Source organism: Peromyscus eremicus, chromosome 1 (genome assembly GCF_949786415.1).
Source record: "Peromyscus eremicus chromosome 1, PerEre_H2_v1, whole genome shotgun sequence".
In the NCBI taxonomy this organism is placed as follows: Eukaryota; Metazoa; Chordata; class Mammalia; order Rodentia; family Cricetidae; genus Peromyscus; species Peromyscus eremicus.
The window spans coordinates 167,633,252-167,657,147 of record NC_081416.1 but is presented as its reverse complement, the minus strand read 5'-3'; the positions used below and the strand labels follow the sequence as shown (position 1 = coordinate 167,657,147).

The 23,896-nt window shown below is 45.1% G+C and overlaps 1 protein-coding gene across 2 annotated transcripts; it reads left to right on the top strand.

The window, feature by feature from the left end:
• Nucleotides 1-238: 238 nt before the first annotated feature.
• LOC131924795 (carcinoembryonic antigen-related cell adhesion molecule 6-like) lies at nt 239-22,886 on the top strand. Of its 2 annotated transcripts, none has more exons than XM_059280073.1 (8): nt 239-621; nt 3,414-3,773; nt 7,554-7,832; nt 8,280-8,534; nt 17,357-17,632; nt 21,900-22,026; nt 22,269-22,350; nt 22,745-22,886. In XM_059280073.1, the coding sequence occupies exons 1-8, from the start codon at nt 561-563 to the stop codon at nt 22,769-22,771; spliced, it is 1,467 nt and encodes a 488-aa protein (XP_059136056.1). In that variant the 5' UTR covers nt 239-560; the 3' UTR covers nt 22,772-22,886. The 2 variants fall into 2 exon arrangements, with proteins under 2 accessions (XP_059136056.1, XP_059136057.1); XM_059280074.1 differs by having other exon boundaries at nt 241-621; nt 7,554-7,673; nt 22,745-22,883.
• The last annotated feature ends 1,010 nt before the right edge of the window (nt 22,887-23,896 follow it).

The window sequence follows — 23,896 nt, the reverse complement described above, 5'->3', positions numbered from 1 at the left end:
TCTGTCCAGGAACATAGACCAATCTGATGACAGATAAAGGAATGATCTCCCAAACCAGTCATGATTCAGACAGCCCATTTGTCTGCCCTAGAGCCACCTAGGCTCCCCTAACACCTTCCTGCTGAGAGTAAGTCCTACTGTCCCAGAGCACTAGATGACACTGAGAAGACCAGGTAACCTGTTGTGTTTCTGTGTCACAAAAGGAAACACACCCTTAGTTTGGGGCTCCAATGTCTCCCTCTGTGATGAGGACAGACCCCAGGCCAAGGACACATCAGAGATCAGTGCTGGGGTGGACAGTTGACAAGGACTCCCATCAGTCTGTGGGGGATGAGGAACTGAGAGGAAAGGAAGCAGGTCTAAATGGGTAGGGAACAGGGGAGAGTCCTAACAACAGGCCCTGTCACCAGCCCATGTGACCCCGAAAGGTCCAGCCCCATAATGAGCTCAGTTCAGAGAGACAAAGGACAACAGAACTGACATCAGACCATCAGGCTTTGGAAGAAGTTCTGAAGCCTGAGCTCTTTTCCACTGAGGCAAGACTAAGCAGACAACAGACTATGGAGCCCCCCTCAGCCCTTCTCCCAACACGTGTCCCCTGGCAGGGGCTTCTGCTTGCAGGTGAGGGGATCAACCTTGGGAGTGAGCAGGAACATGAATAGACTGGCTGTGCCATGTCTAGCACAGCTCCAGGGATGGACCAGACTGGGATGGAGAGAGAATGAAGAAAAGACAGGTGGACACACAGACACACAGGAAAGCTGGGATTGGATGGACTGGGATCTCTGATGAAGAAACCCCAGCACTCAGGAGCACAGTGTGTTTATTATATAGAGTTGAACAGAGAAGAGGGGCTATTGCATACAGCTGAACAAGGAGGCGGGGTTTGTGGAGAACAGTTGGGTCAAAGCAACAGTAATCTAGGAGCAGTCTCTTTAGGGAAGCAATCTTCAGGCCATAAATATCCATGGGGGAGAGAGAGCTATGTGGACATTTTCTACATACAATGTCAATATTCCCACTTAGTCCCCCTGAGGAAGGATTTGCCACCCTTCTGAGCATGGTGGTGGCAAGTTTGGTAGAACTGGGCTCTACTATCCTCAGTAGATGGTACAGAGAGACCCTCTCTGTGTATTGGCTGAGCTGAGTCTCAGGTTTGCTCATGCCCCCTGTGACCTTATGGGCAACCTCGGTCCTCTGCTCAGGTGACTTTTCTGTCCCTGGATAAGGGACAAATGGCTTCTTTTTAGTCCCCAAGGAGAAAGGACAAATAGAGGGACAAGAGGCTCAGCCACAGGAAGTGCTCAAGACTGGAACTGGTGAGGAGAGGAAAGACTCCATTGTCTATATTCCAGATTAATCCCCAGTGGCCTCTACATTCTCAAGACTGACTCTCATAAAGTGTCAAGGCTGTAGAGGGTAAAAGTCCTTGTGTACACAGATGAGCACTGGAGGAGCTGGAAAAAGTTAAACAGGCATGCTTATCTCTTCAAAGGAAGGAGACATTTACCTGTCTTCCTCCTGGAATGCTGGGAAAAAATATAGTTTGTGACCTGGTGATCTTTGCTATCTCTAAGGCCAGGCTTCAACCAAATCTCCCAGGATATTGTATTTGTTTATACCAGACTTTTCTCCCTAAGTCTTGAGCATTGTTTCTCAATCTATAAACCTATCCTTGTGAGAGATGTCACTTGTATTTTACTGCAGCCTAAGTGACTTCTGAGTTATCTTAGGGTGAGGACAATGTTGACTCCCACAGGCATTATGTTTACATCAGTCAACCTCCCTAGACCTTCGTATCTTGAGCATCTTTTCCTGAGTCAACAGAACCCATCCTTATGGAAGAAGCCATGTACTTTGTAAATGATCTCAATGTAAACATGCCTTAAGTTCATTGTACACTTGGGACTGAGTCAATTGTCATCAGGAAAGTTTCTTCCCATAATTGTACTGTGCTTAAATATGGCTAAAATAAACCATCTGGTGCCAGACTCCAGAAGTTTGGCCCAGCACCAGCTAACTAAGTCAGGCTGAACCGAGTTTCATTCTTGACTCACCTGGATTGTTTCCCTGCCAGCTGTGATGCTTGCAGGGATGTCCACACAAGGTAACTAAAAAAAAAATACCTGGCCCAGTAAATACTGTCCATGATTACAAAGTTAAACTCTCAACATTCAGGGTCCTGGGAACATTTCTTCATTCCTACACAGGTATCTGAGCCTATTATTGGCACTGGGGTGACAGCTGGATCAAATTAGTCCCCATCCTTATGGAGGCATAACTCTAGGCAGGAAGACAAACCAGCAAAGACATCGAGAACGTGAGCTCCATGACTGGCAAAAGTCATGGGCAGACAGAGCAGGGAAAGGTCAGAATGTAAAGACTCAGAGCAGCATCCCACAAGACAGAGTCCTGAAAACCTGACTAGGGTGACGAGGGCACGAAATTGGACAGACACACAGACACATGTACAGAAAAACTGGCATCAGGTGGGCCATGTGCTCTGATGGAGACACACCAACAGAGGCCTAGAGTTTATGTTATACATCTGAGTTGAGGAGGCAAGTTTATCATGTATAGCAGGACAAGGAGGCAGGTGGGTTGGTTTATCTCGGCAGGAGGAAGAGTCTCAGGCTGTAGATATCCAGGAGGAGGAAGCCATGGTTGATAGTGTCTACATACATACACTGGCTTTAGCTAAAGGTTAATCATTTGGAACATCTATATATGGACCAAAAGATTTTGCCATCCCTGAGCCTACCCCCAGAAAGGTATTGCCATTCTCATGGGTCTGGGGCACTGGGGTCCTTGACATGGCTGCACTCATGTCAATAATACATATTTACTCAAGGACTTCATCCACTCCCCACCATCTTGGGTCAGTATAAGAGGTGAGTATTCATCTTAGGACAGAGAAGAGTGAATGAGTGAAGACACCTAGGAAAAAAGTTCTACTGCACCGAAGAAGGAGAAGGTGAAGGAGCTGAGGGAATAGAGATCATGCTGTTGACCTCAACAGTGGCAGGGGTGAAGGGAAACACATACATACACACACACACACACACACACACACACACACACACACACACAGCACTCACATACATACACATTACACATACATAAACACACACACCACACACACGCACTGCACACACACATATACACACACCACACATACCACACACACACACCCTTACACATACCCCACATACACATACCACACACATATATACACACCACATATACACACCACACATATACTACACACACCACCCACCATACACAACACACAAACATGCATACACACACACCACACACACACATACACACGTGTGAGAACACATACCTGTTGAACAGAGACAACTATTCACGACACAGGTCCACACATTGGTGTCTTTCTCTCTTCCTCATAGCCTCACTTTTAACCATATGGAACATGCCCACGGCTGCTGCACCTGCCATTGAGGCAGTACCACCTGCTGTCCTGGAAGGGAAGAACGTCCTTCTACTTGCTCACAATCTGCCAGACAACCTTTCAGCCTATCACTGGTTCAAAGGGAAAGAGCCACTGGACAAAGATCTAATTATAATGCATGAAATAAAATCTCAAGAAACCAAACAAGGAAAACTACACAGTGGCAGAGAGACACTACACCCTAATGGATCCTTGATGTTACAGAATGTCACCTTGAAGCAATCTGGAATCTACAACCTAAATATCCGTTCTGCAGAGTCTGACCAAAAATCAATGCTTGTGGAAGTCTCCATATACCGTAAGTGATTCCTGCAATTCCCTATTCCCTGTGGTCTCTAGCAGCTGAGTGGGGCTCATTGTATTTCACATACACACACACATACACACACACACACACACACACACACACACACACACACATACACACACACACACACAGACTTTCAGTCCCGACCATGCCTACATCTTCTCTGCATCATGGTCACTTATTAGGCTTTGAGCACTTAGTGGAGGACACACATGGTGAAAACAGACTTGAAAAGAGGAGACTCCTTCCCCTGCAACCACGCTTCAGAGAGCAGCTAGTGTGAAGGGGAAGTCTGCCCACACCTAGTCCCTGTCCCAGGGACCATGGCTCTGAGGAAGATCCTGAGGACTCAGCCAAGGACTGGCTAAGGGACCTGGATCCTCACACAGGAGGTCTTTTTACCAAGATCAGCTGACTGTGAGAACTGTGAGGGTCATCTATAGACAAGATAGTAATCCCCACCACAGCCACCCCACTGAAAGGAAACAAAGTGTGGGGAAATGCAGCTGCTAATCTGGGCCACAGAGGGCATGAGCGATGGACAGAGGACGAGATGTTTGCCAACAGCACAGTCCTCGACTATGACTGTGTTTCCTTTTCCTCTGAGGCACCTGTGGTCGGGTGCTTTCCTCAGATGGGAAGCTTGGGAGAGAGACTGTTGTGTGGGTTAGAGTACATACACAATCCTTTTTATTCTGCAACAGAATCACAAGAATCAGGAGAATGTCTTGGCCATCTCCAGCTACATGCTAGCTTATTCTACTTAAAATCATGTATCTCTTTGATTGATGGGTGGGGTGGGGAGAGAGCTCCCTTTAGAGGATAAAGAAAACAGCAGTTCTTTCTCCCTCTCCACTGAACCCTGGAACCAGGACAGGTCCCAAAGTATAGACAACTCCTAATAGTTGTGTGATAAAGAATCAGGGAAAGTCAGGCAAGATGGCGTTAGCCTTCAATCCCAGAACTTGGAAGGTCAGGATGGGAAGACTGCCAAGAGGTCTAGACCAGCTCAGACTCCATACTGAGGAGTGAGCAGTGAGTGAGTTAATGAGCCTGCAAGCTTTTAAGATGCTGCAATGCGTATAGAGTCTAGAGCTCTGGACACACCTACTCTGTCCACACTGGAGGCAGGTCCTGTGCCATTCCTGTGAACACCTGCTCCTAAGGCCACCCCAGGAGCCATTTCACAAGTTGACTTCTAGTTCAGAGTTTCTGGTTTGCTCCTGAGGTAGCTGTGGAGCTTGTGGTCTGTGGGGGCTCAGAAGTCACTGTGAGACCCCTCAATCTCTCTTCTAGTTACCCATCACTTTCCTCTCTTATTACAAGTGGGACTGTACCTCCCTTTGTACCAGGCTTTTTTCTTTTGGGCCACCAACCAGCTCCCAAATCATGATACAGAGACTTTATATTAGTTATGAACGCTTGGCCTTATTTTAGCTCTTATTTTAATTTGTTTCTCTTTATCTATGTTTTGCCTCTGGGCTTTTTACCTTCTTTCTTTGTTATTTTCTTGCTGTCTCTATCTCTGGCTGGTGGATGCCTGGCGGCTGCCTGGCTTCTTATCCTGAGCATGTCCCTCATTCTCTCCTCCTTCTCTTAGTCTTCTCTCTCTGGCCTACATTTCTCCTCCTATTTATTCTCTCTGCCCCACCTATTCATTCTCTGCCTAGCTATTGGCTGTTTCGCTCTTTATTAGACCAATCAGGTGCCTTAGGCAGGCAAGGTGAAACAGATGCAACACATCTTTCCATAATCAAACACACCCTTACATCATTAAACAAATGCAGCAAAAAACAAATGCAACACACCTTTACACAGTTAAAATAATATTCTGCAGCATAAACAAATGTAACACATCTTTGTCTAGTTAAAATAATATTTCACAACACCCTTGCCCAGCTTGCTTCTCTCTTACCTTCCCACAGTAGTGGCTCACTGTCCAGTTCCCTTCCTACCAACACCTGCAGCCAGACCCTCCCTGTGGACACAGACAACAGCAGAGCAGAGGCTTCTATGAGGCTCCACCATTAGCCAGAGGTCTAGCTGCCTGTGTCTGACCCAGGCTCTTCTGTGGCTAGCATGTGATATAAGCCACACCCAGGGCAGAGAAATCGCCTCGATTCACTATAGTGATTTACAAGATACTGATTATTTACAGAAAGACTGAGGCTGGAAGCCACAAAGCTCCTGGCCCCTTTCCAACATGTCACTACTTCCTAGAACCTTCAAGAGGGAGCTGTTCCAACCAGGGCTGGCTTGGGCTAACCCACTTCCATGTGCAACTGTGTTCTAAGGATGTCACTATCACAACAAAGTGAGTTACACTGTGACACGCCAAAGCTGTTGTCAACTCAAATCCAGGAGTGTGTTGGCAATTTACCCCAGCTGGGAGAATTTGATACAGCTGGAGTTGTGGCTTATGGGGTCAAAAGTAAATGGATAAAGCCATTTCACATGCATTTACTGGATCCTGTCCACTTTGCCTTGTCACTCTCCAGAGCAGCTGCGGACATCCACTCTTTGAAACTTACTAATACAACATGGTATTTTTCTACATTTAATGTAACAGATGAGGCAGACTTCCCTGTGCATGGTTCTGTCCCTGTAGCAGGACTCACAGATCCCTCTACAGAAGAACCACGTGTCACCCTGAAGGACTTCAGACTTTGGCCTAAGACTTAACTACACTCTAGAGAGCCATTCCTCTTAAAAACAGGAGCATGATTCTGTCTGTCCCATTCACTCTGACACTGGGGTCCAGGATGACCACTGAGCCAATATGAAGCTTGCTTTAAGTCTTCTGTGTGCAATTTCTGATCATCCCTCCAGTGCTCAGGATAGACTGTGGTATTGTAGGAATCTAGCAGAATCATTGTATCTAGAGTAAATGTTAGAACAAAATAATTGATTTTTCACTGTATCTAGGGTTAAACATCAAAATGAAGAGTTGTTTTCTAGAAGTACTTTGACCTTGAAGAAATCATTGCGGAAACTGGTTGTTTTCTGTTCTCTATAGAGTTGTTTTTCTGAAGGAGTTTTACAGCCTTTGCATGACTTTTGTCACAAGATGGTCCTGGTACACCTGCAGGTCTTGCATTATTAGGGACTGCAAACAGTACACAATAAGGACTAAAGTGACAAGCGTGTGATAGTTTCCTTCAGAAAACATATAGATTAGAACAAGGACTTTGGTATGAGGAACTTGATTTACTCCCCTCCAAAAAGTGTAACAATCAATAAATACACCTTTGCATGGCTGTTCAGGGTTCAGTTCACAGAAACTTCCTCCCTGCTGCCAGAGAACCTAAAATTCATCTTGGAGTGACCCTCTTTCTTTAACCAACCCATACAATACAGAAACCATGACACTGGGGGCTTCACAGGGTTTAAGCACAATGGGATGTCCCATGGTGGCTCACCATAACAGCCTTGAAAAGCAAAGCCTCAGAGGACTTATGCTCAGGCTGAGCAGTGGAGAGCAACCCAGCTGGAGGGAGCCAAGCACCCCATGGCCTAAGGTCAGGCAGTGGGGACCAGGAGAGCCAGGTGGGGCTGCTGCTGCAGTTCCTGGGTCAGTCCACAAGCAAACACTGCAGCTCAGTTCACAGGTGAGAAAGTCAGTACTCCCCCCACACCCAGTGCAGGTGACCTCAGCGGCTGAGTCCCTAGAGCCTCAGGCACCTGTCTGTGGGGAGAAAGGTCCACCCTTATAGACAGAGCACTGGGTGTCCAGTACCACACAGATTATTCTTTTCTCTGTTGTCTACACAGCTCAGCTATCCAAACCCTCCATAAGAAGCAATGGGACCACAGCTGTGGAGGGGCAAGACACTGTTGAAATAACTTGTGACCCTCCCTTCCTGAAAACAACCTACACGTGGCGGCTAAATGGTAAGGAACTCCCAGGTGACAACAACGTCAGCCTGTCCCGGGGTAACACAACTCTCACTTTACTCAAGGTCTCCAGACATTTAAAAGGACGCTATGAGTGTGAAGTGCAGAACCCACTGGGTGTCTTTCGGAGTAACCCATTCACTCTGGATGTTTTCTGTGAGTAACTTCTATTTCTCTCTCATATCAGCTTCTCAATACACATCCAATGCTCGAGTCCATGACACTGATTCTTGCCCCTGAACCAGACTGCCAACGCCATCTGCTCCAAGCACATCCTGGCAGGCCAAGCCTTGGACAGATGGCAGAGGGGTAGATCCATTCTGGAGAGGCTTGGGATCACTCTGAGTGATGGAAATCAGGGCAGGCCACATGTTTAAGGTTTTAATTTACAGGGTGTGGGTGATATCCTCCATGTGTGCTTTTGGAATGTTAGAGAGGGACCCGAGTCCTTTGAGACAATTGTTTTACAATGGATCTAATTGACAGCCCTGCTTCAGATAATTGTAAAGAAAGGCTGTCACCTGACTCAGGGATGCACTGACCTACAAACCAGGATCTTTCTTTATCTTTTCATGGCACCATGTGTCTTTCTCTTTCCTCCAGACGGCCCAGATAACCCCCAAATATTTCCCCCAGACAAATACTTTGAGGAAGGGAAAAACCTGTGGCTATCCTGCCAGGCGACCTCTCACCCCAAAGCACAGTATTCCTGGAATGTCAATGGAGAACACTGGAGTTCTAGACAAGATATCTTTATCCACAAGGTCAACATGAGTAATAGTGGATTATATACCTGCCATGTCAACAACCCAACAACTGGCCACAATGATTTCAAAGTCAAAGAAATTACAATAGTTGGTAAGTGACTTCTTGTAACATCAGAACCAGTCTCTGGGGTACAGTCTGGTTTTCTGTAAAGAGCAGGGAGGAAGGAACTCCACAGCCCATGTCCACAGTTGCAAGCAAACCCCAGTCCTCCGCTAAGGTGTGCCTTGATCCAAGAGACACCCCAGTCCTCCGCTAAGGTGTGCCTTGATCCAAGAGACACCCCAGTCCTCCCCCTAAGATGTGCCTTGATCCAGGAGACACCCCAGTCCTCCCCTAAGGTGTGCCTTGATCCAGGAGACACCCCAGTCCTCCCCTAAGGTGTGCCTTGATCCAGCAGACACCCCAGTCCTCTCTAAGGTGTGCCTTGATCCAGCAGACACCCCAGTCCTCCCTAAGGTGTGTCTTGATCCAGCAGACACCCCAGTCCTCCCCATAAGGTGTGCCTTGACCCAGCAGACACCCCAGTCCTCCCCTAAGGTGTGCCTTGACCCAGCAGACACCCCAGTCCTCCCCTAAGGTGTGCCTTGACCCAGCAGACACCCCAGTCCTCCCCTAAGGTATGCCTTGACCCAGCAGACACCCCAGTCCTCCCCTAAGGTGTGCCTTGACCCAGCAGACACCCCAGTCCTCCCCCTAAGGTGCCTTGACCCAGGAGACACCCCAGTCCTCCCCCTAAGGTGTTCCTTGACCCAGGAGACACCCCAGCCCTCCACCTAAGATGCCTCACCAGGAGACACCCCAGTCCTCCCCTAAGGTGCCTTACCAGGAGACACTCTCTTCCCCTGAATACATTGACTTCTCTCTGTTGACTTAGAGTTCAGCATGGATTGGAGAAGAGAAGATCTCTAAATTCCAGAAGCCTCGGGCAGTGTTAGTGCTGCTCAGGGAAGAGGAAGGGGCCTCTCTCTGTTACCCCTTCATCCTCCGTGTCTCCTCTTATCCTTTGCACTCTTCATAATCTACAAGAAAACACCCAGACTCAGAACATGCTCACACTGTTTTTATTTTTCCAGCTTTGGGATGGAAACACTTTGCCCAACAGAAAGATGGTAGATAGGAGTTCACAGCTCTGCTCCTGCCCTAGTGACTGGCTCTGTTTTGACCCCATCTAGAGTAGGACAGGATGGGTGGAGAATTGTCCTGAAAGGGCTATCCTGAATCTGGATAAAGTCTGAAGCCAATCAATGCCAGAACCTCCATGGGGCAGGAGAATGATAATGAGAAAAAGTGAGCTTTGAGGTAGATGTCTCAAAGCCGGGTCCTAGCTCTGCCAATGTGTCATGGGAGGTTGTGGACTCTATAAATGTGGTACACCAGTAAATGTAGTTCACTGTGGGATCGCTGCTAAGGAGGGAAAGGAAATATGGAAGTGTCCAATGAGATGACTCATCCAATAAAGTGTTTGACATTGCAAAGAGGTGGAAACAAATTCAGATCCCCAACACCCACATAAAGGCAGATAAGGCAGCAGGCATTTAGAACCCCAAGGTTGGTGAAGGAAGAATGGACAGTATCCTCGACCTAGCCCATTGGCCCATTCTGAGACACGACCAACAGACTAGACTGGAGAATGCCCAGGGTAGAAGAATCTAAGACACAAACTAAAAGCCCAGTAAAACTCTTCAATGGAATTCCACCAGAAAATGTGCCAGAGCCAGGGAAAAAAGTTGACAGTGGAGCAGAAAAAGCCATTTTGAATCACAAAGAGAAATGACTATAAATGGACCTCCCCATGATACATTATGCCTAAAATTCTAAGGCTATAAAACAAAGAAAAATTACAAAAAGCTGCAAGAGAAAAAAAAATGTTCACTCAAAGACAAGCCTGTCAGAGTATCAAGACCCCTCAGCAGAAACCCTGAAAGCCAGGAAAACATTGAATAATATGTTTCAAAACCTGAAAGTAAATAATCTACAGACAAGATCACTATATTCAGCAAAGTAGTCTTGTAAAATCAATGGAGAATGGCTAGGGAGATGGCTCAGGGGTTAAGATGACTTGCTGCTCTTGCAGGGGGCCTAGGTTCGGTTCCTAGCACCAACATGGTGGTTTATAACCACCTGTAATTCCAGTTCTAGAAGATCTGATGCCCTCTTCTGACCTCTGTTGGCATCAGGCACACATATGGTGCACATAAATACATGCAACACAGACATTCATACACATTTTTTAAAATAACAGATAAAATAAAGACCATGGAGAAGTAAAACTCTTCCTAGACAAGCACAAATGACAGCAGTTCTGACCACTTAGTGCTTCAGACAACACTAGAAGGAACCAGACACACCAGACAAGGAGCAAGTCTCAACCATGACAGCACTGGCAGGAACATCTTTCATGAGAATAATCAATGAGCAAAGGATAATTATGAAACATTCAGCCATCTCCAACTCAGCAAATGAGTAAATTCCTAATCTGAATAGAAAAGAGAAGAATAATTGACATTCTGATCAATAAGGAAAATAAAATAGCAAGTTTACAAACACCAGCCAAGTAACCTCACCCATAGCTCCAGGAAAATGGCCCCAATGCAATGCTTGAAGGAGGACTAGCTGACTGTATTTTTAAAATGCACACACACATGCACATACACATATGTGCACACAATACACACATATACTCACCTTTGAGAACACACATGCACTCACACACATAAACTCGACAATCCAACTAATATCCATGACTCATACCTCACTGACAAACACAGACACGTATACACACATACATACACGCCTTTGCACACACACAGGTGCACACACATGGCAATGCAATACAACCATTATCTGTAAGAATCATACCTCACTGACAAACACAGACACGCACTGAAAGTGAATATATGGAAGTCAACATACCAAGAAGGAGCCAAAAACAAGGAGTTGCTATACCTATATAAAGTAGATTTCAAGGCAAAATTACCCTTAAGAGATACAGTACCAACAAAGGGAATGATCCATCAAGAATTTTAAGTAAGCCAGGTGGTGGTGGCACACACCTTTAATCCCAGCACTCGGGAGGCAGAGGCAGGAGAGTCTCTGTGAGTTTGAGGCCAGCCTGGTCTACCGACAGAGTTCCAGGACAGACTCTAAAGATACCTGTCTCAAAAAACCAAAACAAAACAAAACAAAAAAACAGGATTGGACATAGACAGACACAATAATACAGAATAACTTCAATACTCCATTCTCAATAGATGAAGACCAGAATGAAACCGCACTATGGAATAGAGTTAATAAATATCAAGATGATATTCCACCCAGGAACATGGAATAAACATACTCAGTATCTCCTGTAATGCTCTCTAACATAGATCACATTTTAAGGCCATACACTACGTCTTAGTGAATATTAAAAACACTTCTCCTGCCTTCTCAGACCATTTGGAATAATACTACAAAGTAACAGTGAGAGAAAACACAGAAACTATACAAAATCATGGAGATCTAACAACTGAACACTTGAATGATCGGTCTTATTGACCAGAGAGGGAACTCAAAAATTCCTAGAATCAAAGGAAAATTAAAATACTAATTTTCAGAAGGTTTGTGATACAGGAAAGATGATTCTAAGAGAAAGCATATAGCTATGAGTGCTCACATTACAAGTTCAGGCAGAGACATTGTGGCATATGCCATTATCCAAGAAAAGAGGAAAAGGAAGGAAGATTAAGAGTTCAAAGTCATCATCAGATACATAGCAAGTTCAAGGACAGCCTCAGCTACGAGTGACTCTGCTGCAACAAAACCAAACAGAAAAAAAGAGAAAACTCAAATAACTTATTGGTAGACTTGAAGATCATAGAAAAAATAATGAACACAAAACCAGTATATGAATGTAAGGATTGACATAGAAATTAATATAACACAGACTAGGACATAAAAAATCAGTGAGAGGCTGGAGAGATGGCACAGGGTTTCAGAGCAATGGCTGCTCTTGCAGAGGACCCTCATTAGATTCCTGGCACCACCTGGTGGCTCATAACTGTCTATAACTCCAGTTCCAGGGAATCTGATGTCCCCTTCTGGTCTTCATGGCATCACAGACATACATGGAGGCAAAACATCCATTCACAGAAAAAATAAAAATGTTTAAAAAAATAAATGAGTTAGTTCTTTGAAAAGACAAAGAAATTAACAAATGCCTAGCCCAGCTCTCTCCATCCTAGCATGTGTTTACAGCTCAGCAAACAAGAGGAGGAGGCTAAACCAGAACTAGGGTAGGTCTACCCATGGTGGCCTACACTCACCCAGAAGACCACATCCAAAAGATTCCTGAATTTCTCCACACTACCAGCTGGGGTCCAATGCATAAAACATGGATGCCTGGGAGCAACATTTCAGGTTCAACACATATTATACCCTGTGCCCAAAGGTTTGTAGCCCTTTCAGAAGATGTGTTTGATTTAAGAACTCCCATAGTCATAACATCATCAACACTTTTTAAAACCTAAAGTGTCTTTTGAAACTCCTGGAAACTCTTAGCTGTGAACCCTTATAAAATACAAAAGGAACTTACACACTCCCAATATAAAATGATTCAATGTAGGCATTCCCATTTCCAAAAGGACAGATAGAGGACATCAGTTAAAAATAAAAATAGGGGCCAGGTGGTGGTGCCGTAAGCCTTTAATCCCAGCACTCAGGAGGCAGAGCCAGGTGGATCTCTGTGAGTTCAAGACCAGCCTGGTCTACAGAGTGAATTCCAGGAAAGGCACCAAAGTTACACAGAGAAACCATGTCTCGAAAAACCAATAATAATAATAATAATAATAATAATAATAATAATAATAATTTAAAAGTAAAAATAGAGTAAAACCCAGGTCTGATGGATCCCCAGGTAAGATGGCACCCACCAAGCCTTGCTAACCTTAATGCAACCACCAGCACCCCCATAGAAGAGCGCCAAGTCCTACAAGTTGTCCTAACACATGCACACCATAGCTCAGGAACACGGGGGGGGGGGGGGGGGGATTAAACTGATAAACAATTTTAAAAGAACTTTTTTTTAAAAGAGAAAGAAACCCAACACAGTATACATTAAATCCTATGGTGCCATCTGCCTCGGGAGCACCTGGTGGCATTGGAGCTCCAACAGTCCTGGTCACCCTGGAATCTTGAGTTCTGTATGCATAGTACCTCAGGATGACTCCAAGTTCTGCCGTCTGCCAGAGACGTGTAGCCACCCCCACCAGAGCAGGAGCTGTCACAGATGCTTCTTCTCTGCTCTTTGCTCCTCACTGTAAACCTGACTTCCAATGGAACCCATGCTGCTGAATGAATGCTGTGTTCCCTCCATTTCCTCCCCGCCACAGGTTAGTCCATTCTCTAGACACAGTTGGATTCTCCCACTCATCCCGCGAACCAGTTCCAAAAGCTGGCCACACACACACACACACACACACACACACACACACACACACGGTCAGGTTTGTGACAGCAGTGACCACACTCATACTCCCAGCTTTCTCTGTCATTTGTTCTCTCTGTGAACATGTGACAGGAGCAACATAAGGAAAGACTTCTTTTGACTCACAGATTCAGGAGATCTGTTCATCGTGGAGGACTCTTCGTTTATTCTCTATCTCTCTAATAAAATTCCATGACCCAAAGCCATTTGGGGAGGAAATGATTTATTTCAGCTTATAGTTTAGAGTCCATCCCAGAGAGAATTCAGGGCAGGAACTCAAACAGGACAGGAACCTAGAGGCAGGAACAGAAGCAGATGCTATAAAGGAATGCTGCTTGCTATCTTGCTCCCCATGTTATCTTGCTCAGCCTCGTGTGAGTGTGTGTGTGTGTGTGTGTGTGTGTGTGCGCGCGCGCACGCGCGCGCGCGTGCGCGCACGCACGCGGCCCTGGCTGTCCTGGAACTCGCTCTGTAGACCAGGCTGGCCTTGAACTCACAGAGATCCACCTGACTCTGCCTCCCAAGTGCTGGGATTAAAGGCGTGAGCCACCAAGCTGCCAGGCCTCAGCCTACTTTGTTATACTACAAAGGATCACTTACTAGGAGTGGCACTGCCCGTAGTGGGCTGATTACTTCCACATCAAGCATTAATTTAAAAAAATACTCTATTTGCCAGTCTGATGGAAGCCTTTTCTCAATTGATGTTCCCTTTTCCCAGATGACCCTAGCTTATGTCAGGTTGACAAAAATCTAACCGGCAAAAAGGGGAATGTATGTTAGGGATGTTTTGTTCCAAGTGGTGGGAGTTTATACCTTAGCTTGTTCAAATTCTGGCAGGTCAGAAAGCAGAGAGAGCTAGACCTTCTGGGATTTCAAGGGGCTTTCAAAGGCCTGCCATGACAGACCTATATCTGCTAGCAGGAATACACCTATCCTAAAAATTCCACAACCTCCAAAACAGTATGACTAGATGGAGACCAAATATTTCAAACATGAGACTTGGGTAACATTTCAGATTTACATGACAACATTCAAGGGGAAAAAACATGAAGACATTTAAAAATAGAAAGATGTTACATTATCATGATTGACAAAATTATTTAAAACAGGGCTGTGTCCCCAAAAGCAAGCTACAGATTCAGAGAAATCCCTCATCAAAATTTTTATTACTTTTTTTTCTACAGAAATAGTTTTTTAAAATCCAAAAATTTAGGTGAACTTGCAAGGATCCAGAATTCCTGGAGTAATCCTTAACAGAAAGAGCCACCCTGGAGCCATCACATAATTGACTTTAATTTTCACTTCAGAGACGCAGTGATGTAACAGAGAGACAGGAACACAAAAGCAGACTTGACCATCAAAGGCATAGAATAGAGACCAATTTCCCAAGTAGAAGTCAACACAGACTAAGGGGCTCATGAGAAGATTGGCAACCACAAGTGGTTTCTGAACCTGCAACCAACCACCAGACATCAGTGCAGAGCCACGCAGGGAATGAACCGAACATGTTCCTACAGCGCAGGTGCATGCCACTTCACTGTAACCTTGGTTCCCAACATGCAGCAAGAGGATCCCGAGTTCAAGGTCAGCCTTGTCTGTATAGTGAGCTCATGAGAGCCTGTTTTCAAAAGAGATAGGATTTTGCTCTTACACAAATGTGTTTGTTCAGTTGTGGGAGACAAAGGCCTTTAATATTTCCTATTGTCATTTCTTGTCGGGTATGTATAAAAATTAGTGCATCTTTGGATTCAGCTGTGTTTTCATGCTTGGTTTTTTAAATTGCTGTTTGAGGGGCTGGAGAGATAGCTCAGTGGTTAAGAGTACTTGATGCTCTTACAGAAGACCTGAGTTTCATTGCACACTGGCAGCTCACAACTAACTATACATTTCCAGGGGATTAATTGAGCTCTTCTGGCTTCCTTGAGTACTCATATACACAGACACATATATATACACACAAATGAAAAGTAAAATCTTTTAAATAAAATAAAACACAAAATTGCGGCATGAGTTGCTGGCTTCAGTTTCTTCTTTTTTCTTCTTTCTTTTTTTTTGTGTGTATGGGGGGGTGAGCATGCTTTACATGCATGTATGTCTGTGCACCACTTACATGCCTGGTACCCACAGAGGCCAAAAGAGGGCATTCAACCCCCTGGGACTGGAGTTACCAATTGTGAGCCACCATGTGTGTGCTGGGAACCAAACCCACATCCTCTGCAAGAGCAGCCTGTGCTCATAACCACTGAGAGATGTCTCCAGCCCTTTAAATTTTTTGAAAACCATTCATAAAATTTAAAAAATAGTTTAATTACTTTCACAGGAAATTAAAAGCTTTTTTTAAAACGATTCCCAAAATGCCCATAAAAAGCTTCTACCATTTTGTGCAAGGCACTTATGTGACATGGGGTACCCGTCAGCACATATGCTGAAACTGGAATGACAGAGAAGAGATTAGCATGCCCCAACCAACGATGAGACCCAAGTTTCTGAAGTGTTCCATAGTTTTTGATCTCTTGTTTGGTGTTAAGTTTTCAATAAAGCTTAAGTTATGGACCAAAAAAAAAATCGTGTCATCTATAAATAGGCAAGTGAGTTGAGACAATGCCTCTGATGAAGAAACAGGTGGCCATAGAAGCATGCATGGAAGACATACAGGACTTTAGCAGCAGGGAAATGCAATGCAAACTGCACTGGGATTCCATCTCACCCCAGTCAGAAAGGAAACAAATAGCAAATACTGGAGAAATTGCTGGGGGCAAGCATCTTTACATACTGTGTGTGGAAATTTAAGTTACTCTATGGAACCTGTGGAATCAGTAGAGGGTCTTCAAAACTAAAACAGGACTACACATAATTGAATGTCTACTCCAAAAACCTCTAAGTCATCACACCACAGAGTTACCTGCACACCCATGTCCACTGTGGCATGGATAACAGACACCCATATACACACATTTATGTGTGTGTATGTATGTATGACTATGAGAAGTGAAGGGAGACAATTTGGCAGGATGGAGTGACCAGCAAGAAGGGAGGGGACAAATAAGAGTAATGTAGAATGAGTGTGAGCAAAGTATGACAGCTATTTCTCAGAAGTGTTGTAATGAAATGTACTATTTTGTATGGAAATTTAAAATTAATGAGCATTCAAAAGGAGTCAAGTATTCCCTCATGGTAAAAATGTTGGACATTAGAGCCTAAAAGAGATTCTTGATATGAAAGCTAGAGATGTGCCGTGGGGTCAAGTCAGGGGACACAGTAGATGATTGGGGATACAAGTGGGTCCCTCACTCTTCCTATAGACTGTCTACTGAACTGAGACAGGACAGCTCCAGCCTTGGAGACAACTTCTGAGCCGTCTTACACTGTACACTCTGGCCCCCACGAGCTGGCAGAAACCTTTTCAGAAAGACTCCTCTAGTTGTCTCTCTCTTCTATTTTTTCACAGAGAACTTGCTGAAGCCCCATATCCAAATCAGAAATAGAACTGTCCTAGAAAACCACTTGGTGGACCTGACCTGTGTATCAGAGAATACTGGCATTTCCATATTGTGGACGTTCAATAACGAGAGACTGAAGGCCACAGACAGGGTGATGTTCTCCTGGAATAATAAAAGGCTCACCATACGCCCAATCACAAAGGAGGATGCTGGGGCATACCAGTGTGAGGTCTCCAACCCCTTCATTTCCAAGCTGAGTGACCCAGTCAGCCTGGACGTACTTTGTGAGTGACCCAAGTTCTCTTCCTCCCACATCTTACAGGGGACATCTTACACTTTTATTTTACTATAATTGGGTAGAGCACAGTTCCATGGTGCATGTGTGGAGATCAGAAGACTTTATAGAATAGGTTCCTTCCTTCCACCTCTACCTGGGTTATAGGGATCCAACTCAGATAGTTTTTTTTTTTTCCATTAAGCTATTGCACCCTCTCTAGCATCTCCAAGGCCTCTTACTGGGGGATTCTTTATTAATACTGTGCAAAATAGATGACAGACACAGGGGGGAGACTATCACCTGAGACACCAATATAGTGAATCAATGTAGCACCTACCTATTACCCTACATTTAGGGGGCTGAGGCAGGAGGATAGAGAGTAAGGCCCTGTCTTCAAACTGTTTGAATGCAAACAAAACCAAAGTTGTAAACCCAACTACAAAGTGGTTAAGGGTTAAGCTCTGAGTCAGGCATGTGATCCCTGGTATCCATGGGTAACTGGCTCCAGGAATCCCACAGACATCAGAATTTGTGGATGCTCTAGTTCCTTGCAAAAACGTCAGTGTTTCCACATAAGTCTGCATGCCATCCCACATACTGTACATCATGTTCAGATTCCAGCACGTCACACAGCGCCAGCACAAGGAAAAGTGTGGGAGTCCCCACTTTGAGCCTTACTCAAGGTTAGAGATCCTGAGCTTGCTTTACCCAACAGGGCTGTATAATGGGATGATTTGGCCATGGGCATGGCTACCAGGTGTTTTGAAGGGTCTACACTTGGCTGTACATTGTGCTTTGATCTTTTGCCTCTCCCCTTGGCATTGTATAAAATGTTTAGTCCTTTGGAATAAACCTTAGGGCGGCTGGGTGTTGACCCAGGGCCCTCCTGAAGCTACCCTATGTCTCTGTCTTTCTTGTCCTCTCCTTCTATCTTTCTATCTAATACTTCCTCATTCCTCTCTCCTCCCCACAAGAACCCTTCAATGGATCAGAGCTGGTCCTCTGACAGACTCCCACACAAAGAGCACTAGTCTGTTAGTGAGAAATGATGCCAGGAAATGTCTGTGCAGTTTTCAGTGCAGAGATAATTGTTCTGGAATGTTTTGTTTTGTTGGAGTCTTTTTGTTTTGGGGGGACAATATCCCATGCAGCCCAGGCATCCTCACAGTATATAGATGATGATTGTCTTGAACTCTTGATCTTCCTGCCTCCACCTCCCAGGTGCTGCTCCTACAGTTGTGCACCGCACATCTGGATTCTTCTGAATATGTCTAACCTATGTTTGGCTTGATCTAGGGCTCTGGATGGAATCTGTGAATGGAGAAGGCATTGTTTCCTTTCCTGTGTCTGCCATTTACAATGTGACCTTGCACAAGATTCTTTTCTGTATGTTGTTTTTGTGGTAATATATATATATATATATATATATATATATATATATATATATATATGGTATTTCCTGTTTTAGCTATTTTTCAGTGATGTAAACTACATTTGCAGTGCTGTATAGCCATGGTCCAATCTCATAACTTTATCATTTAACATGCAAACCTTTAGAGCCATTCAACATTAGCTCTGGGGACAGACAGTGACAAGCATGTGTGTGAATCTCCATCACCCATGTATAACCAGGTATGGTAAGAAATGGCAAGGCAGAGATGGAGGATTCCTAGAGCTTACTAGCCAGCCAATCTAGCCAATTGGTAAACTATAGATTTTGAGACTCTGTCTCAAAAAAAGAAAGAGAATAAGAAAACAAGTGGCCAAGTGGTTGTGGAAGATCTCAACATCAGCTTTTGGTTTCCACACAGATGTGCACACATGAACACATACAGCCACATATAAAAACAATAGTCCCCCATCTCTTCCTTCTTCAGCCCCTTTACCTACCATTCTACAATTTATCCAACTACCCCGCTCACATGAGCAGAGTAACATATGAACAGTCCTTCTATATCTGCTTCCCTTCACGTAGCACAATATTTTCAGAGTTTACCCATTATGTACCATGTATCAGAATTTTACCATTTTGGTTTGTTTGAGAAAGGAATCTAATTTTTTTTGTTTCAGTCTAGCCTTGAATTCTCAATACTCTTGCTCCAGCCCCTTGAATGATAGAAATAAAGGCATAAGCCACCATGCTCGGCTCATTTTTTTTTTAAATAATAGTATTCTATTTTATAATTGTACCGATGTGTGGTACAATTAAAATGTGCCACATTTTCTTATTTTTTTATTCATCTGTGTGTGTGTGTATGTGTATGTGTGTGTGTGTGTGTGTGTGTGTGTGTGTGTGTGTGTGTGTGTGACAGTTGTGAGGATGGTGTCTGTGGGGATTCCTGCACCCTTGCATCCAGCTCTCCTGGACATACACCCAGATACACAATAATCACTGGGTCTATTAGTAGTCTTGCTTTATTTGTTGCTGGTTGGGTTTTTAGAATAAGTCTCACTTTGCATCCCAGGCAGTGGTGTGTGTGTGTGTGTGTGTGTGTGTGTGTGTGTGTGTGTGTGTGTGGTGTATGTGTGGTGTGAGTGGTATGTGTGTGTGTGTATGTGTGGGGAGGGGTGTGGTGTGTGTGTATGTGTGAGGTGGGGTGTGTGTGGTGGATGTGTGTGTGTGGTGGATGTGTGGTGTGTGTGTATGCATGGTGTGTGTGGTGTTATGTGTGTGTGCATGTGTGGGGAGGGGTGTGGTGTGTGTGTATGTGTGGGGAGGGGTGTGATGTGTGTGTGATGTGTGTGTATGTGGTGTGTGTGTGTATGTGTGGGGAGGGGTGTGGTGTGTGTGTGGTGTGTGTGTGTATGTGGTGTGTGTGTGTATGTGTGGGGAGGGGTGTGGGGAGGGGGTGTGGTGTGTGTGTGTATGTGTGGGGAGGGGTGTAGTGTGTGTATGGTGTGTGTGTGTCTGTGTGGTGTGTGTATGTGTGTGTATGTGTGGCGTAAATGTGGGGTGTGTGGTGTCTCAGTTACTTATCTATTGCTGTGAGGACACAGTGGCCAAAGCAACTAGAGAAGAAAGTTTATTTTGAGCTTACAGCTTCACTTAGAACTCATGGAAGCAACATGGTGGGAGTGATAGAATCCCCTCAGGTCTGACCTTTAACAGGGTATCGCATGTTTCAGCACCCAGAAGGAGCTTTAATAGAGGTTCAGAACAAGAAACTATGATGATTGTTGAACACTCAGCCCCTCAAGTGCTTGAATTGGGAAAGGTTTTTAAGCAAACAATGACAGCTCTAGTCAGAGCCTAGATCATGAGGATTCTGGCCTGAGTGTGGAGGGATTGGTCTGAGTACCAGGGAAATGGAGAAACTGAGCAATGTAACCACCCACCTGTCCTGAGACAAAGGCTGTATAACCTGAGGGACTGTGGCAGAAATCAGTCTGGGATTGACTGGCTGATATGAGCTATTAGGACACTGTTACCATCACACAAAGTCCCCAGGAATATCAGGATGTGGAAGATGACAGGACAGCTGTTTCTAAGAAAATTGGGAATGCAGAGGCAGCATTCAACAGGCAGTTTACTGAGCCACAGAGGGCTGTGTTCAGGAAGAAGCTCCCGACAGGCAGAGGGCTTTAGTGGCTTTGTGGAGGTCCACAGTAGGACCTGCTCTTCATGAGGCAGTTATTCTGTCTCATCTGAATGATTTGGACAAGTATGCAACTAGAGCCTGTAAAGTACAACATCAGGTGGCTGACAAGCCCTTGATGCCCAGAAGTCTTCTCTTTGCAGGATGCTTAATTTATTGTTTGGTTGCTGTTGACACCTCTGCTTTGCTGTCACAGTCAAAAAAGCACAGCCAAATCCAATGCCATGAAGTTTTTACCTTTTTCTAAAAGCTTTAGCGTTTTTAGTTCTGTAATTTAGGTCTCTGATCTGTTTAGTGCTGTTTTTGCAGATGGTACTAGGGGAAAGCTATTTGGTTCTGATATTCAGTTTTCTTTTTTCTTCTTTTTTTTTTTTTGGAGGGGGGGTTCGAGACAGGGTTTCTCTGTGTAACAACCCTGGCTGTCCTAGAACTCACTCTGTAGACCAGGCTGGCCTTGAACTCACAGAGATCCACCTGCCTCTGCCTCCCAAGTGCTGGGTTTCAAGGCGTGTGCTGCCACTGCTGCTGCATTCAGACTCATGCCTCCCCTCACTCAGCCAACATTCTTACAGAAAATGCACACAAAGAAACAGACAGGGATCACACACCATGCTGAGCAAGCTTCCCCAGGTGTGTACTCTGATTCTTTCTTCCTTCTTCTGAATCTTTCCACAACAGATCAACCATCACAGAGAAATTTCCCCATGTCAGTTCCGGTTGCTGCTGCCTTGGCTGTTGAAGTTCTGGCTGGACTGGCTATCCTAGGAGGCCTGGCGTACTTCGTGTTTTTCAAGAAACTTAACCGGTATGGTGACATTTCCTCTTCTACTTCCTCCTTGCTTGCGAACGGAAAAGGTTTTCTTTATCTGTGTCTGTCTCTAGACTGGATTTCTTCTTGCCTTTCCTAAGTGCTGGCTTCTCACTAATTCATGGGGTCCTTAAACCCCTACCTTCCCGCTCCCTAAACCCCACTCTCTGCTGGTCATGGCCATTCCTATTCCCACAGGGCTTAGAACAAAAGACCCATTGTATTTCTCTGTCTTCCAGTCAGGAAAAAAGGCGCCACAAAGAAAAAGACAAGAAGCAAAAGGAACGGACGAAAGAAAAAGAGCAGCGGGAGAATGTAAAGGTCAGACAGAGAATCTACAGTGATGAGCCTCAGGGTCCCCTGGGACAAGCAGTGAGAAAAAAGAACCCACCAGTGGGAGACAAAGGGGTGTGGGTGTGAAGACAGAATGTGTAGAACACTGAAAAGAAGAGACCGTTGGGATCCGGGATGTCCCACTTAACCAAAGTACCATCCCCAGCACCAGTTAGAAAACAGCAAGTATGATGGGGTAAAAGGATCAAAGACTAGGAGGGGCTGGTTAGATTGGAAAAGGAGGAAGCACCAAGAAAGGCAGTGGCAGCCATGGTGTGAACGCACAGCAAGGACACCAAACGGCTCCCAGAAATCATCTGCTCCCAGGGTCTTTCCCAACTGAGGAACCAAACAACAGTCACAGTGTCTCCCATTTCTTTAGGGTGAGGAGGAAGAGCATGCTCAGTGAGGACAACTGGACCCATCCACCCACAGTAAGTAAAGGCACTGACCCTCGGGAATCAAAGGTCCCACCACCTGCCCATCCTTCCATGGCATCCTGGACACCAGCCACTGTCTCCTGTCTGACTTACAGAGCAGATCTTCTTTTCCCAGACTCTGGCTGGCATTTTCTTTGGGCCGTCAACCAGCTCCCAAATAAAGACACGGAGACTTATTATTAATTATGAATGCTCAGCCTTAGCTTAGGCTTGTCCCACTAGCTCCTTTACCTTAATTAAAGCTGTTTCTATTCATGTATGTTTTGCCTCAGGGCTTTTTACCTTTCATTCTGTTTGTCCTACTTTCCTGCTTCGTCTGTCTGTCTGGCCCCTGGTGTCTCCCTGGCTTCTCTTTCTCTCTCTTTCTTTCCTGAGCCTAAATTCCTCCTACTACTACAAATCACATGTCTTAGATGAGCTTTGCACTTCCATGATCTGGGGACTCTTCTCTTGCTTCCCCAGGTCACATGACAACTCTCTTAATGAGGTAAGCACTGCCACTTTCACTGCCTGCTTCCTCTCAGATGTCTCTGGGGAGATGGGGACACTCAGAGCCACAACTGTGTGTCCTTAGTTCCTCATGCAGCAGATGAGGAGCTGCACCTCTCCACCCTTTATGCTACTCACCTGCATTCTGCCCACTACAAAAGAGGTTGCAGGTGTGGGTGAGCTAGTCCCTGTGTAGTTCCCAGCACAGACCCAAAGAGGAAAGGGCCACACCCCTCTCCCTTGTCTCTCCTCATCTGAACCTGCTCTGGCCTTCAAAGGAAAGACTCCATTCCAACCAGTCAGAAGTGCAGGCTCTGGTATCTCACTCTGACCCCTCCTCTGCCCATCTTGTAGCAGCTACATGGCAGTGGAGTAGATGAAAGGCTCCAAACACGACTTTCTTCAATCCTTGCCTCTGAAAACATCTTTTTCCCCTTCTGTTCTTCCAACCCTTTCAAGAATTTGTAATCTAGTACTCTAAACCATTTCCTTTCTGTTTAAAATATGTCAAGTAGCTTTTGTTCTTGCCCTCCTTATATGATAGTTAAAAAAATAAAACCCTTGTAGTCTGGCAGATGGATTCAGACAAAAGACATCCTGTCGTG

Coding starts and splice junctions, on each gene's coding strand:
- LOC131924795 (XM_059280073.1), top strand. CDS start 561: ATGGAGCCCCCCTCAGCCCTTCTCCCAACACGTGTCCCCTGGCAGGGG. Junction 622..3,413: donor GCAGGGGCTTCTGCTTGCAG/GTGAGGGGATCA, acceptor TCTTCCTCATAG/CCTCACTTTTAACCATATGG. Junction 7,833..8,279: donor ATTCACTCTGGATGTTTTCT/GTGAGTAACTTC, acceptor TCTTTCCTCCAG/ACGGCCCAGATAACCCCCAA.